This window comes from Vulpes lagopus, chromosome 11 (assembly GCF_018345385.1).
Source record: "Vulpes lagopus strain Blue_001 chromosome 11, ASM1834538v1, whole genome shotgun sequence".
In the NCBI taxonomy this organism is placed as follows: Eukaryota; Metazoa; Chordata; class Mammalia; order Carnivora; family Canidae; genus Vulpes; species Vulpes lagopus.
In genome coordinates, this window is record NC_054834.1 from 78,224,379 (window position 1) to 78,239,890 (window position 15,512).

The window sequence follows — 15,512 nt, forward strand, 5'->3', positions numbered from 1 at the left end:
TAAATAATTGAAAAATTTTTTTAAATTTCTTTGCCGGGGAGGGGCAAAGGGAGAGAGAAAATCTCAAGCAGACTCCCCACCCAACATGGAACCCGAAGTGGGGCTCCATCTCCCGACCCTGAGGTCATGACCTGAGCTGAAACCAAGAATCGGACGCTTAACCGACTAAGCCACTCAGGTGGCCCTTAAATAACTTTTGATTAACTTAATCCGAAGTAAAATAATAATAAAATTCTGGTTTGGTGCAAAAAATATACTTTCCCTTAATGTTGGGCCCTTTAATATACCCAACTTTCCAACTTTTATTTTATTTATTTATTTATGATAGTCACACAGAGAGAGAGAGAGAGAGAGAGAGAGAGAGAGGCAGAGACACAGGCAGAGGGAGAAGCAGGCTCCATGCACTGGGAGCCCGACGTGGGATTTGATCCCAGGTCTCCAGGAAGGTGCCCTGGGCCAAAGGCAGGCGCCAAACAGCTGCACCACCCAGGGATCCCCCAACTTTTAAATATTTCTCAACTGCTTTAATGTTCTGAGGAAAAAGACCAACCATTAAAAAATGAATACATACAAACATGTATATTAGGTTACAAATTCTTCCTTTTGCCTTAGGTTCTTTTTATTTTTAATTTTTATTTTTATTTTTATTTTTTGCCTTAGGTTCTAATATGGCCCAACACAGTTCTGATCTTCGCTCAAAGTTGCTATTTTGTTCACTGTAGTTTTGGGGTTTTTTTGCATGAATTTTGCTTAAGAAAAAGAATAGTAAGGGTACCTGGGTATCTTAGTTGGCTAAGCATTTGCCTTTGGCTCAGGTCATGATTTCAGTGTCCTGGGATCAAGCCCTGCATCAGGCTCCCTGCTGAGCCTGCTTCTCTCTCTCCCTCTGCCCACCAACCCCCACTTGTGCTTACTCTCTCTCAAATAAATAAATAACATCTTTAAAATATATATATAAATATTATTCATCTGACTCTTTGGTGTCCCCTTAAATTTTGTGCCCTCGGTGAGTGTCTCACTTGCCTCACCCTAGTCCTGGCCCTGGTGCCCTGAGATGACATAACGAAAAGGCTGTCTGTGTCCTGCTTTCCATGTCCAGATGCGGAGTCTAGATGGCACCGGCCCTGCAGTGTACATTTTATCCTAAGTGCAATGCCGAACAATTAAAGGATTTGAAACAGAGGTATGATGGCTCAGAGCTCTTTGTACAAGACTGTCTTCTGGAAGAAATGCCTACTAGAAGTGACGGAAATGAAGGAGAAGGGAAGTCGGAAGGCGGAGAGCCCATGCTGGAATCCTGCAGCAGCTCAGGCTGCCTGTAAGAAGCAGGTCCCGGCATCTCAGGCTTCCAGCACCCTGTTCTCTGCCCCTACCAGCTTGTGCTAACACACTCGAGTTGGCCAGGGCACTTGGGGACCTCCCTGCAGCCAGCCCCCTCTTTTTTTCTAGCAAAGGGACCAGAAGAACAGATGGACCTACAAGACTTGTCTGCACCTGTGTGACTATGGAGTGCCAGGGCAATTTCAGACAAGCTGGGATCCTCCTGGCTCTAGGGCACCCTGCGGTGAGCTGCATGGCCGTGCCTCTGGGCTGGACACAGCAAGAAGGATAGCACTACACTGAGGGGCTGGCGAGCCATGAGTGCAACCCACGTCCCTGACTTCTTTTTTTAAGATTTTATTTATTTATTCATGAAAGACAGAGAGAGAGGCAGAGACATAGGCAGAGGGAGAAGCAGGCTCCATGCAGGGAGCCCAACGTGGGACTCGATCCTGGGTCTTCAGGATCATATCCTGAGCCAAAGGCAGACGCTCAACCACTGAGCCATCCAGGCGTCCCACATCTCTGACTTCTAATCCCCAAGCCCAAGTATCCTGTCTTCCCATTGTCCCAGAATCCTGACTTCATATACCCACATCCTGCATGGAGACCAGTCCTCTGTCCTGGCATGTCTTCCATGCACTCCAAGGCCTTTAAAACCTAAGGGACATCAGGCAGGAAAGGCCCTCCCGGCTCCCACCCAGGATCTGGGAACAGGACACAGCCCACCTTTGTTAAGTGTGTGGTGATAACATGGGTCGGGAGTGAAATGTTACTTTCCATTACTGAGGAGGGTTTTATCCCCCAGAAAAGAGTATATAATGAAACAAAGTGCTCTACTATGTACACCCTCTCCCTTTACCCCTGAATTTCTGGAAAGAAACCAGGTTCTCAGGCCACTTCAGGCTCAGGGCCAGGCAGACCACTATGGAAATGGTTACTAGTTCGGTGCTAGCCCATGCCCAAGCAGTTTTGCAGCCGGAAGGCCAAGCGCTCCCCTTGGTCTGGGTCGTGGGGGGATACACTGAACCCAGACAGGTAGCTCTTCCCGAGCCAGGGTGAGGAGGGATGGGATTCCTTAGGACACAGCCTTTCTCAGGAAGCAGCTGGGTGCTGCTGAGAAGGGCTGAGTGGGGGCTGATCTGTTTCAGAATGAGTCCTTGCCGGCAAGGACTCATTTCCAAAACCAAGGAGATAAGCCTATCGGATGAGCACGAGGTCGCTGGCAAGTCCAGCCTGTCTTCTCACAAACTTGCCTTTGTGGTACTGCCTCCTGATCTGCAGGGGAGTGAGAGGGGAATTGCTGATTTATCCATGAGCTTTAAACAACTCTGGTCCTTTGGTTCAGCTATTCATTGTGCTACTTGATTAATGTCCTTTCTTTTTTAAAAAGGTTTTATTTATTCAGGAGAGACACACAGGGAGAGGCAGAGACATAGGCAGAGGGAGAAGCAGGCTCCATGCGGTGACCCCGATGTGGGACTAGATCCAAGGACCCTGGGATCACGACCTCAGCCGAAGGCAGATGCTCAACCACTGAGCCCCCCAGGCATCCCAGGATTGATGTCCCTTATCTACAGAGTTCCATGACAATATCTCCCTTTCAGACGAAAAGTAACTTATTAGATAAGTATTTAGATAAAGAGTAAACAATGTAATCCACTGAGTCAATACACAAAAGCAGCGTATGCCTGTCCTCATAACTAGTACGCTGCTTTTGCAGGCCTAATATATATATGGAGACAAGGCTTGGAAGGTCAGAAGAGGGAAGGATTCACCAACTCCCAGAGCCCAGCGCAGCCCAGGAGGAAGGCGTGGCTCAAGAGTGGACCTGCCTGCCGTTTTGCCCGCGGCCACAGACACTGACCCGAGAGGAGACCTGGCCCTGGGAAAGTGAGACTGTGCTGTGCCAACCGCTAACTGATGGGCAGATGCCCAGGACTATTGGTATTTACCTTTAAGTGGCCAATGATGAACTTGTGGACAACGTGGTTCCACATGGACTTCTTGTAGACAGAGAGATGGCCATAATCGTGTTGCAGCCATCCAGCTTGGGCCTGGGGAATAGAGATGCTTTCACAGAGCTGGCTTTCCCATGTCCCTGGCCCCTGTGGGCCCAAGGTACTGGGGAGGCGGGGGGGGGGGCTGGGGGCTTCAGGTGTCCAGTGAGAACACGACACCTCACCTGAGAGGTAGCAAGGACAAAGGCCGTGATGACGGTTGAAATCCAGCCATTGCCAAAGTAAAAGATGATGAACCAGGCGATGCTCTCCATGACGATGATGTGGGCCAGGAGGAGGAGAAAGAACAGGTGGTCACTCTTGAACAGGTTCATGTCCTCGGCAGTCTTCCTCAGGGCCCGGAAGTCCTTGGTGATCTGGGACTGTTGAGAAGAGTGCAGGGAAGGCGTTGGACCCCTGGTCATTTTGGAGGGGCTGTCGTCTTCTAGCCAGGAGAAGCACCACATCTGTGGTACTGGCCAGGGACTTCATGGCCATGGGGACCGCATGTTTGGTCCCAGTTAGGTGGCAAGGAAAGGATTCGACTCAAAAGCTCGTCTTGCATACCATGTTCACACAGCATTATTTGCAAGGCAAAAGGCAGAAACAACCTAAGTATCCACCAATGGATAACTGGCTAAACAGAGTGGGGTCTCTCCACACCATGGAAGACTATTCAGTCTCAAAAGGGAAGGAGATGGTGACATAGAGATAGAGGCAGAGACACAGACAGAGGGACAAGTAGGCTCCTTGCGGGGAGCCCAATGCAGGACTCGACTCCAGGATCCTAGGATCACGACCTGAGGTACCAGGGGATGAACCCTGAAGATGTCACACTCCGTGAAATGAAGCCAGACACAGCAGGACTAATAGTGTGTCATCCCACATAACTGAGCTACTGAGAGCAGGCAAATAACAGACAGAAAGCAGAATAGTGCTTTCCTGGGGCTTCGGGGAGGGGAGAACCTTTAATGGGGAGTTAGGTGTTCAATGGGGACAATTATGACTTGGGGTGACGAAAAAATTCTGGAAGTGGATGGTGGTCAAGATCACCTAACAATGTGTATGTGCTCCAAAGCCATTGAATTGTACATTTAAAACTGGTTAAAATGGTAAAATTTATGGTATGGATATGTGTATATTACTGCACACACACGCACACACACACAAGCTTGCACTTTTCCACTACCTGACCCTGCCCCCACTTGCTCTGGGCACTCTGTCGAGTCTTGAGGGGTTGTGGTGGGGGAGACAAAACTGCAGGCAGACGCCCCTGCCCCTAGAGAGCTCAGGGAGGCAGGACAACTGGATGGGTCCTGGGGATGTGGGGTCCAGGATGCCAAGGTGGAGTGAGCGGCGGTGGCTCTGGAGAAATGAGCATGGCTGGGAGACAGAGCAGGGAGGTGGGGGTAGGGCAGGTGTGGGGAACAGGGTGCTCTGAAAGGGTAGATGGGGTGCCGTGGGGGTGGAGGAAGCCAGGTTTGGGAGCATGGGTGATAAGTGGCAAAGGATGTGAAGAGTGGCTAATGCCCATGTAAGCAGCAGGGCAAGAGGGGAAACCAGGTAGGAGCCAGAGAAGCACAGTCAGGAAGGAGGGAGCCCACAGGACACCCAAGAGAGGAGAGAAGGTGCCTGCCTGCAGGGGGGCTGGTGAGAGCAGAGGATGGAGTGAAGGAAGCAGGATGGAACCCCAGGTCAGCTCTGGGATGGGGTGAAGACAATCTCCTCCCTCAGCCCTGGGGAGAAAAGGGAGGGGCAGAGATGAGAGATCCAGGGATGGGGGGAGGTTGGCCTCTGGAGGACACATGGAATGGGCTGTATTTCCCAGGGGTGGAGAAAGAAAACAGTGGGAGGACTGGACCAGAAGTGAAGACCCTGTGCCCAGCCGAACTCTACTGAGACCTTGGAGGTGAATAGGCTGGGGACGAATCACTCCAAGGCGGGAAGCCAGCCCAGGCTGGCAGCAAGAGGAGGGTGCTTGCTGCAGAGTCTGGGAATCCTCCTCAACCCCAGGTATCGTGCAGTGGCTCCCCAGTACTGACACAAAGCTCCCTTGGCTGACATCTGGCACTCTCTGTCTTTGGGCGGGCATCCCCTCTCCCCTCAAACCCTCCTCTCCTTCCTTGGTCTGGGCACACTCACGTTCTTGCCATGGTCCTGGCTGGGCTCCTCCGGGGCCAGCTCTCCGATCAGCAGAGGCTTCATGAACTTTTGCACGAAATCAAGGTCACGGTGGAAGGCGTGGAAGGCATCCTGGGGAGCAGGAAGGCAGGCGGCGAGTGAGGAGACCTCCATCCAGGAAGAACAGGGCTCACCAGCAGCAGCTCTTCAGTGTCCCCACTTGGACACTGAATGGGGTCTCCCAGGACCTGGCCCCAAATGCTCTCTCCAGCCTCACCTTGGCACATCTCTCAGTGGGCAGCCACACCAGCACTGCCCCTGGGTCTCCACCCTGGGCTCACCAAGGGTGTGTGTAGATTCGGGATGCCTCTGGGTGAGCTGGAAAAATGCACCCCTCCAGGTAGCTGCACAGGCTGGGCCAGGCCCAAGGAGGATGAGTGCCTCCGCTGGCACCCAGGGAATCACACCACCTGCCACCCCATGCACATGGCTTACAGTGAAAAGCATGAGGCTGGATCCTGCTACAGCATGGAAAATGTACTTAGGAAATCATGTCAAACCAAAAACAAATACAGAACTAGGTAAAAAAAAAAAATGCCTAAAAAAAAGCTTTTTCATAATTTGACAAAGTATGAAAATAATTACAAAAACAATCATAAGGAACTTTGGAGAAACCCTAAATTATTATATGTTAAGATGGTAGCATTATGTCTTGCTTTATTTCATTACTTTTCAAACTTTCTCTAACACTGACATACCATTGCTTTTAAATTTTTTAAATGTTATATAATAATATTATTGTAATTCCAATTATAAAATTATAACATGCATGATTTGAGCAAATTCAGAGACTGTACAGAAGAATAAAGAGGAAAATAAATGCCACCCAGAGTGACCACCGTTGCTAATATTTTAGCTTATTGCCCTCAGGGTTTTTTTCCTATATGCATTATGTATATTATTACATAAATCATCTCATAACAAATATGGCATTTCCATTAGAGATGAGCTGGCATCAGGTCCCCTTCATGGACTACAGTATAATGTCCCAGTAGCAAACAACATTTACTCTGCGGTGAGCCAAATTTTGAGACATTGCAGGATAAGAGGACAAAGTCAATGACACTGTGAGAAACCAGGAGAAACATAAATATAGTGGGGGGGAAAGTGTGTGCGTGCATGTATGTGAGTGTGTGTTGGGAGGGGGTATTCAGATTTTTAAAAAATGAAAAAGATAAAACAAAAAGATTATATAAACAGTAATGCTTGGGGCACCTGAGTGACCCAGTCAGTTAAGTAGCTGCCTGCCTTCGGCTCGGGTCACGATCTCAGGGTCCTGGGATTGGACTCCCTGCTCAGCGGGGAGCCTGCTTCTCCCTCTCCCTCTGCCCATCACCCCCTACTTGTGCTCTCTCTCTGTCAAATAAATAAATAAAATCTTTTTTTTTAAAAAAAGGCAATGCTTGATTTGAAAGGTTCCTATTTGGAGGGGGGTGGGGAAGATCCAGCTGTTACATAAGACACTTCTGGAGTTGAATGAGAAAATTGGAATATGGACTGGATATCTGGCCACATTAAAGAGTTACTATTTATTTTCTTAATCGCAACAAAGGTACTGTGATTATGTTAAAGAATGTCCCTATTGTTAGGAGCAAGCGATGAAGAATTTAGGGATGAGGTGGAATTGTTGACACTTATTTTCATATGATTTGGGTAAAGAAAATCTCATACAAAAAAACGTTAGATATATGCACAGAGGCAGAATGCAAACATGGCAAAATGTGAAGATTAGTGAATCTTGGTTGAGGAAATGCAGGTGTTCACTTCCTCTTTCAACAGTTCTGCATGCTTAGAAATTTGCAAAATGTTTTTAAAGGAAAGAAAAACCAGGAAAGTACCCACAACTCATAAGCATGTTTTCAACTGCCCACCAAAGTATCTCAGGACAGCGACTGCCAGGCCTCTCCTGATTCCTTACTGTATCCCTGGCATCAAGTCTTTTTGTTTGGGCTTTATTTGAGTCTAGAACAGACTTACAAAGCAACATTTTGTGCAGTTTAAAAAAAATGTCTGTGCCCCCTACTTGAACAGAAAGACGGTAGCAGAGGATCAAATCAAGTCTCTTTTCAGAGAAGAGATGCGAGGCTCTTCTAGGGCCCTGGGCGGGTGGTAGGGACACCCGGGGGCCAGTGCTGACCAGCTCTGCCACTCTGGGCCACAGGCTCTGACCCTGGCCTCAGCGTCCTCTGCAAAGCCAAGTCCCTCCCACACCAAGTTTGAAGGCCCTGGGGAAAGGCCTGCCAGGAGCTTCCACGGCAGGGCCTGGGTGTCAGTGGTGCAGCGCCTTCCAAAGGCAGAGCCTACAGAAGCTCTTTCATTGGTCGTCCTCACATCAGACCACAGCTCACATCAGAAATGGTGGGAAGTCTTTGGTAAGGCAGTTTCCTGAGGGCCAAATGCTGTGTCTGATAACTAAGCCACCACTCTCCCAGTGAGAAGATAAAATTCAAGTCTGCAAGTGACTTTTTTCTCACCCAGCACCTACCGCCCCCGCCCTGCATTCCCCTCCCCCTCCATCCACCAGGTCCTGGTCAGGCCCTCAAGCCTTTGCCTAGGCCGGGGAACTTGGTGGAGTAGAGTCCCATCCTGACCCAGGCCATTCCTTGGCCATTTCCAGATGGCTCTCAGGTGGCTTCTAACCTCCATGAGTCCAGGGGGAGGGAAGGGCCACATGACAGGGAGGGAGACAGGAGCCTTGTTTCTGTCACCTCCCAGAAGCCTGAGTGCCCTACAGGACAGATAAGACACCAGAGTGCAAGAAGCACACATCCTCTGCTCCAAGTGACAGAGCCAGGATTAGATGTAAGTTCGCCTGACTCGGGGGCTGCTTCCCTACCTGCCACATTCCACAGGCCTCACGCCTCCTACCAGTTTAGAAAGCCGAGTGCTGTTAGATCATCTCATTGTCCGTGGTACGTCAGACAACTTTCTGTGCAGGCCAGGTGAGGACCACCAGTGAACCACCAAGCTCGTGCCCACGCCAGGGCCTTTCTTCCTTCTGCCTGGGAGCCCTGCTCCCAGTAGGGTCCCATGCCTGGCTTTTCCCATTCTCCAGTCCCATGTTCTCTCTTGGACATTGACCTGTTTTGCCTTCTTCCTGACAGTTACCGAATTCACAGGTTATATTACATACTCACTTCCTTATTGTCATTCTCCACAAGAATGTGAGCTCCCACAGGGAAGGGCCACAGCTTTCTCATTCGCTGCAATCCCAGGGCTGACAACAATGCTGGAGAGGCGCTCACAAGTGCATGTGAGGGCCCAGGATGCCATAGCCATGCCCCCTCTCATCCCAGGAAACTTACCCATCCTGCAATCGTGTTCAGACCCTTCTTGCACCATTTAGTGCAACCCAGCTTATGCTTCTAAGGCCCCAGAACTCTTCATCTTCTTCAGCACCCATGCTGGTGTTTGTCAAGTTGCCACAAGCTGAGACAGGGAGGCTAGCCACTGAGCCTTGGGCTTTGTGTACATAAGCCACTCATCTTTACCAAACTTTTAGGCAGGTCTTATTTTAGAGACAAGGAAGGAGACTGAGGGAGGTGAAGCTGCTAGCCCACAGTCACCTTCCAGGTGCCTACATCTAGAGTTTTCCAATGCTAAGACACAGGCCTCAATCAAAACAAGCTTCCTCCCCACCAGGAGTCAAGCACCTTTTGTGCCTTCCCCTTCAAAATGTCATGGATGGACCTCACATATCCACAGAAGGTTCCCCGTAACTTCGGTTATAGAAGTGTCTGGCTGATGCTAGGTAGGTCACCAGGCAGGGAAAGACAGGGCCAATCCAAACATTGACTTTGGAACAAGAGTTGGAACCAGGGTCTATCCTCGTTTGACAGGGAGAGAGGCCAAAGGTTTATCAGGAAGGTCTGAGACAAGGGTAAAGAAAAAGAAGTAGCAACAGGTTGGGAGCAGACTGGAACTGTCCTCAGGAGGCCAGGTGTATGGGCTGTGGGAGAAAGGGCCAAAGATTCCAAAATGGAAGACACGTATGCTGCATTTCCTGTTTCTGCCACCATCCAGCACCAATGCCAGACAACTTCTGCATGAAGACACCTTCCCCGGTCCGTGCCTACTCAGGGTAGAGCTGGCAACTCCTCCTACCACACCGAGGGGTAGATGCCACGATTTGTTTCTGGCTGTGCCCACCTTCTCTGCAGAACAAAGTTAGTCTCCAGTCCAGCTTTTATACATCTGGGCACTTAGCCTGGGACCTGGGAAGTACAGGAGGAGCAAACAAAGGGCATTCCACATTGCAGGTAGTGGTCCTGGGAACCAGGACTCTGCAGAACAAGGTGTTAAGGAGGAAGAAGCAGACAAGGTGTCCTGAGTTCTCAGCTAGAGACAGGGTCACCGACTTCCTTTCTATTGCAGAGCCCCTGGACCACGCCCCATCCCCCCCCCCCCAAAGAAGCAATGGAGGCTGTGGGCGGGGTTCAGGGACCAGAGTGCCCTTGGGTGAGAGAGGGCACGTAGGCTGATGGCTGGCACACATAGCGTCCCAGGGGAGGGAAGGGCTCCACAGCACAGGGAGTAGATGCCAACAGAGGCAAGCTGACAAACTTGTCATTCTCACAAATGACGAGAGATGAGGGATGGGAAGATGCTGGGCTGGGTCCTTCCCTGAGGCTGCAGCCAGTGGGGCTGAGACTGTCTTGTCCACATCTAGCTCAAGAGGTACAGCTCCCCTCCAGGCACAGAGGACAGGTGTCCTGCAGTCGATGCCTTTTCCTTTGGTAAATATGGGGTCACTGAACTTTCTCTTCTTCACCTGCTATTTCCTATTTACTGAACTCCCTGCTCTGTGTGCTGGGAACATGCACACACATGCACACACATGCTAAGGGACGCCCAGTAATGATCCATCACACCTGTAGTGTGTCCTGAAGTTTAAAGAGTGAACTCAGGACACCTTGGTGGCTCAGGGGTTGAGCATCTGCCTTCTGCTCAGGTCGTGCTCCTGGGATCAATCCCACATCAGGCTCCCCAGAGGGAGCTTGCTTCTCGCACTGCCTTTGTCTCTGCCTCTCACGAATGAATGAATGAATGAATGAATGAATGAATGAATAAACAGAATAGAATAGAATAAAACTTTTTTTAAAATAGTGAACTCATGCATAGTCCATTTGAGCCACAGCCCATTTGAGACTGGCAACAACAGATCTGTGAAAGCAAAGTTCATGGTAATGCCTCACCTAGGAATTCATAAAGCTGATGCAAACCTAGGTCCTCTGCCTCTGAACACCATGACCCTCTGGCCCTGTCTAAAGGAGGTCAGAGGGGTTCCTGGGTGGCTCAGTTGGTTCAGTGTCTGCCTTCAGCTCAAGTCATGATCCTGGGGTCCCACAGTCAACCGATGATCAATGATCCAGTCTGCATCAGATTCCCTGCTCTGTGGGGAGTCTGCTCCTCCCTCTCCCTCAGTCCCTCCCTCTGCTTGTGCTCTCTCACTCTCTCTCTTTCTCTGTCTCTCTTTGTCAAAGAAATAAATAAAATTTTTAAAGATGTGACTTAACGCGGATAGGGCAGGAAAAGCTGGAGACAAAGGCAGGTGTGGTGCCCAGGAGAGGACCCAGCACCATGCCTCAGCTTAAGAGGGAAGGAAGCAAACCTACCAGATGCGGTTACTGTCTGAACTGTTCATCTTACAGCTTACTGCCCGGGGGGCCCAGTTCAGAACCGTGGAGACACTGAATAAATGTGTGATAAATCACAGCTGAAGATAAAAACCACAAGTAGGGAAAGTTCTGCAGTGGTGGGCCTTGGTCTTGAAGAGCAGGCATCCTTGGGACTCCCAGGGTTCCTTTTGCCCTCAGCAAGGCAAAAGGCAGAAAGTACTGGAGGGCCAGAGGTAGAATAGGAAGTCAGGGGAGGGAGGCAGGGGGAAAGGGTGGGTGGGCTCTGTAATGGGGCATGGAGGACTCCGTAATGGTAGATCCTGGGTTTAGGGCTGAGCACTGCCACTTGAGCAAAGTTTTGAAACCTAAGAGCAATGAGAGATACCTCCATGGCTTTTCTGAGGGCCAACTGCACTAGCATGCCTGAATGTGCTCTGTGAGTTGCAAAATTTAGGTGCCTGTATTCTTATAGACAAGGCCAAGCTCTAACTTCTGCAGAAGTACCAAAGGATAACTGCCCTTGGCTAGGTCACTCTTCTGTGGAAGAGGTGGTCCTAAGTTCTGCGGCCTTTTCTTCAGAAACAGGAAAATCCCTTATGGAGGCCCTGAATTGTCCCAAGAAAAGCTTCCTTGACTTTCAGCCTCATAAGGAGGATATTACTGCATTGTGATCGGCTCAAAACCTGTGATCGGTGCATGCACTGAGTGCTCCAGGGCATCTGAACTCTATGGACTAGTCCCTCCCCAACTTGCACGACCCAAATACTCTGTCTCTCCCCAAGCTCCAGGGAAGAAGTCAGTGCTCTGAGGGCCAATGCCACCTGCTGCTCAACAACCTAAGGCCAAGGGTCTCTTGCTAGACTACTCCAGCCTCTGCAAGTCTGCATCCCACACACCCTGTGCTGCCCATGGTCCCACCCTGGTGGGGACCTGGTCCAGACAGCGAAGAGAGGAGAATCCAGTTGCCCACTCCATGTTACTGTACTATATCCCCAGTTAGCACATACAATGCCCTGAAAACCTCATCTTAGGAGGTAGTAAGCTTTGGAAATAAAGGTTATGTAATGCGTTGCTCCAACACATAAAGCTGGCATAGATTTAAACTTTTTTCTTTGTTTATATAATCCTCACCTTCTTACTTGCTGGACAAGAAGCAATCTTTCCAGTGCTCACTTACAGCTTATGAAGTGCTTTGCCGCACAATACATCTTTATCCACATAAGAAAAACATAGTGAGAAGACCTCAACCAGGAGTCAGGTATTTTGAGAACTGCCCTTACCCAGCTTCCTATGGACAACTGTGGGAAGGGCCCTGTCACATAACAGATGGGCTGGAAACCTTATGCCCACTAAGTTACCGTTAGCAGTCCAGCCCCCAGGGCGGAGCAGTGTTCGCAAGCAGGTAAAACCGGATGGGCCCCAGAGTGGTAGGCACCATCTATGGTTGACCACCTTCGGGATCTTGCATGTTGCCTGGATCCTGCTCCCCAAAGCTGTAAGCCATTTATGGTCTAGATTATAGCTGCCTGGGTCTGGCCTGCCTGGGTAAGCCTGGTCCAAAGAGACTTAGAAGGAGCAGGGAGATGAAAAGTTCTACTGACTCACAGGGGCTCGTACAGCTAGAACAGCAAGAGCCCCCAAGCATGCAAACGATCCAGGGGCCTCGATCTAGGTGTCCACCCATGGCCTCTCCCCTGTTCACCCTGCCCAAGTGGCTTCCAGGTCACTACCCCCGAGGGGCCCCTTTCTTCCCTTTTAGACCCTCTTAGGCTCCCTCTCTCCCATTCGAGTCCTTTGGGCTCCAGCAGCACCTTAAAAAACTGCAAGGATTTCAGACTGGGGAGTCGGGAGGTGCCAAAGGGACACAGCCAACCTTTAGTGTGGGTAAGATAGGGCAGCTCCGACTCTGACTCGGCCGGAGGCCCCACCGTCCCGATACGTTCAGGGGTGCAAGATGAGGGAAGGGCATTCCCGGCAAGATTTCGAAGCAGAGGACCACTGAGTACCGGGGAGTCCGAGAGTAACGGGCCCAGCTGGACCTGTTGCCGAGCCAGCCTAGGGCTGCTGAATGCACGCTGCTGCGGGCTCCTCTCGGCCTGGCCTTTGCGGACCCTCCGTCCCGTTGCCGCCCCGGTGCGCGGAGCCTGCCCTCGGCGGGCCGTGCCGTCCTTGAGCGCGGGCACAGGGGCTCCCGGGCGGGCCTCCTCGGACCAGGCGCGGCGCGGGAGCCAGCCCGGCGGGCCGGACGAGCTCTCCCCCGTCCCCGCCCCTCCTCGGCGAGTCCCCTCCAGGCTCGTCTCCCGCTCGGATCCGCGGCGCCCGGGCGGGGCCATCTTCCGGCCTGCGGGTCCGGGCCGCGGGGCCTGCGAGCCCCTCGGGGCCTCCCTGGCTCGGTGCGGGGCCCGCGGAAGGATGCGGCGCGCCCCCGCGCCGGGGAGGGGATCGCCGCCGCCGAGCTGCCTCCGGGCTCCGAGCCCCGACACCCTCCCCGCCCGGCCCCGCGGCCCCGCGGTCCAGACGCAGGAGGCTCCGGGGCGGGGATCGGGGCGGGCGAGCCCCACGGCCTTACCGTAGCGTCTTCCCCCGCGTAGTGCCCGATGACCCGGTGGCCCCCCGGATGCCGGCTGGACCACTTGGTGATGTTGTAGACCTTGCGGTCGATGACCAGCCACTTGTCGGTGCGCAGGTTGTGCTTCTGAATCTCCTCCCAGCAGAAGGTCTGCATGGGCGCCTCGCGCTCCGTGGCCCCCTCGCCCTGGTTGCCCCCCTTCCCCATGCTGCCCGCCGCCCGCGATGCCCGTGCCCCGCAGCCCCGCGCCCGCCGCCCGAGTGTGAGCCCGGGCGCTCCTGGCTTTCGGCTTTTGTCTCCTCCTCCTCCTCCTCCTCCTCCTCCTCCTCCTCCTCCTCCTCCTCCCGCCGCGCCCCCTCCCCCAGCCTCGTCGCCCGCGCGCAGGAGTCCCCCGGCCTTCCCTCCCGCTCTCCCCGGCTTCCCGGGGCCCCCAGGCGGCCCCTGTACCCCGCCCGCCAGCCCGCGGTGGACTTTTGCCTCCAGCAGAAACTCCGGGTGGTTGAGGACCGCGCAGCCTCCTCCGCCCGCCCCCCGCCCCCCGCCCCGGCCCCGGCCCCGGCCCGGGCCCCGGCCCCCGCCCCCGCCCCGCGGCCTCCCGCGTCCCCGCCGCCGGGTTTCCACAGTGATCAGCAGAGCGCCTGCACCAATCCGGGCGCGTCGCCCCGCCTGCCATTGGCCCAGGAGGATCTTTCGAAGGCCAGCGGGCTGCAGTGGCGGTCCCCGGCTCCCCCGCCCGCGCGCCCGCCGAGCCGAGCCGGCCGCGAGGCCGCTACGTGTCCGGCCTCCTCCCCGCCCCCAACCCCGCTCCCAACCCCGCTCCGGCCCCGCGCGCCGAGGACAGCCCCGGGCCCGGCGGCCGAGCCAAGCCCCGCGCCCCCGGCCTGCACCTGACGCGGGCGCGCCCCCCCCCCCCCGCCCGCCGGACTCGGCCCCGCGGCGGCCCCGCACGGTCCGCGCCCTCCACGTGGGCGCAGTCCTGCAGCCTCCCGGGAGAGCCCCCGGCCCCGGATTCGTCCGGGCTGCGACCCCGTCCTCAGACCCTCCCAGGAAAGAACTGGGGGACCCCTGCTCTGCCGCTCTGCGCGAGGCCCCGCCGCGGGGGGGAGCGCGGGGGGCGCGTGCTGGCCCCTACTCGGGCGGCGCACAGGGCAGCGAGTCCCTGGACGGGAGCGCCCCAGAGACTCCAGGAAAGAAAAGACGGAGGAGTCCAAAGGGAGGCGGGAGACGCAGGCCCCCGGACTCGAGCGGATGCAGATTGCTTAGGGTCGGTGCCCTGGGACCTGGATCCCGGAGTGGACTGAGGATAGATGGGATGTAAGGATGAACAGAAGGAAGTGGGGGGTGAGGACAGCCTTGGGAACCAGGAGTTCATCAGCCGCCCTCACATTTCCATGGGGTGATTTCTAGGTTCCTGGTTGCTGGCACACTCCCCTCGTTAGCTTCTCAGCCAACCCGGTGAGGTGACCGTGTAGCAGGACTAGCTCCATCTTGAAGCCAGTTCGCCTCGAACACTTCTCCCTCCCCTGTTACTCCACCGTAGACCTGTTTGCACGCTGTAAGCCCGCTGGGGAACTAGCTAACCTTTAGGTTCTCATAGGAACACTGAATTAAGACAGAACACCCGGCACAAAATAAACTAACGGGCGTATTCTTGCAGATCACCCCATAAGCACGTGATAAGCTTATATGATTCTGTTTAAAGTTTCCTAGGGAGCTTGAACCTGATGCGTGTTCACTGAAGACCTCTGATGGATTGCTCAAGCCCCTGTGGCACCTTAGCCAGTTTTTGTTTCCTGTTTCCCTCCCCCTTTCAAAGCCCCTCTT

General features: G+C 53.5%; 1 protein-coding gene across 1 annotated transcript in view; it reads right to left on the minus strand.

Moving 5' to 3' along the window:
• FADS2 (fatty acid desaturase 2) overlaps nucleotides 1-13,971 on the minus strand; it is a 32,199-nt gene extending 18,228 nt beyond the window's left edge. The window contains exons 1-4 of the mRNA XM_041723493.1: nucleotides 13,689-13,971; nucleotides 5,463-5,573; nucleotides 3,506-3,703; nucleotides 3,276-3,377 (exon numbers count right to left, since the gene is read on the minus strand). Coding sequence (XP_041579427.1) covers nucleotides 3,276-3,377; nucleotides 3,506-3,703; nucleotides 5,463-5,573; nucleotides 13,689-13,895 — 618 coding nt within the window. The 5' untranslated portion in view covers nucleotides 13,896-13,971. The remainder of the gene's footprint in view (nucleotides 1-3,275; nucleotides 3,378-3,505; nucleotides 3,704-5,462; nucleotides 5,574-13,688) is intronic.
• Nucleotides 13,972-15,512: the final 1,541 nt, after the last annotated feature.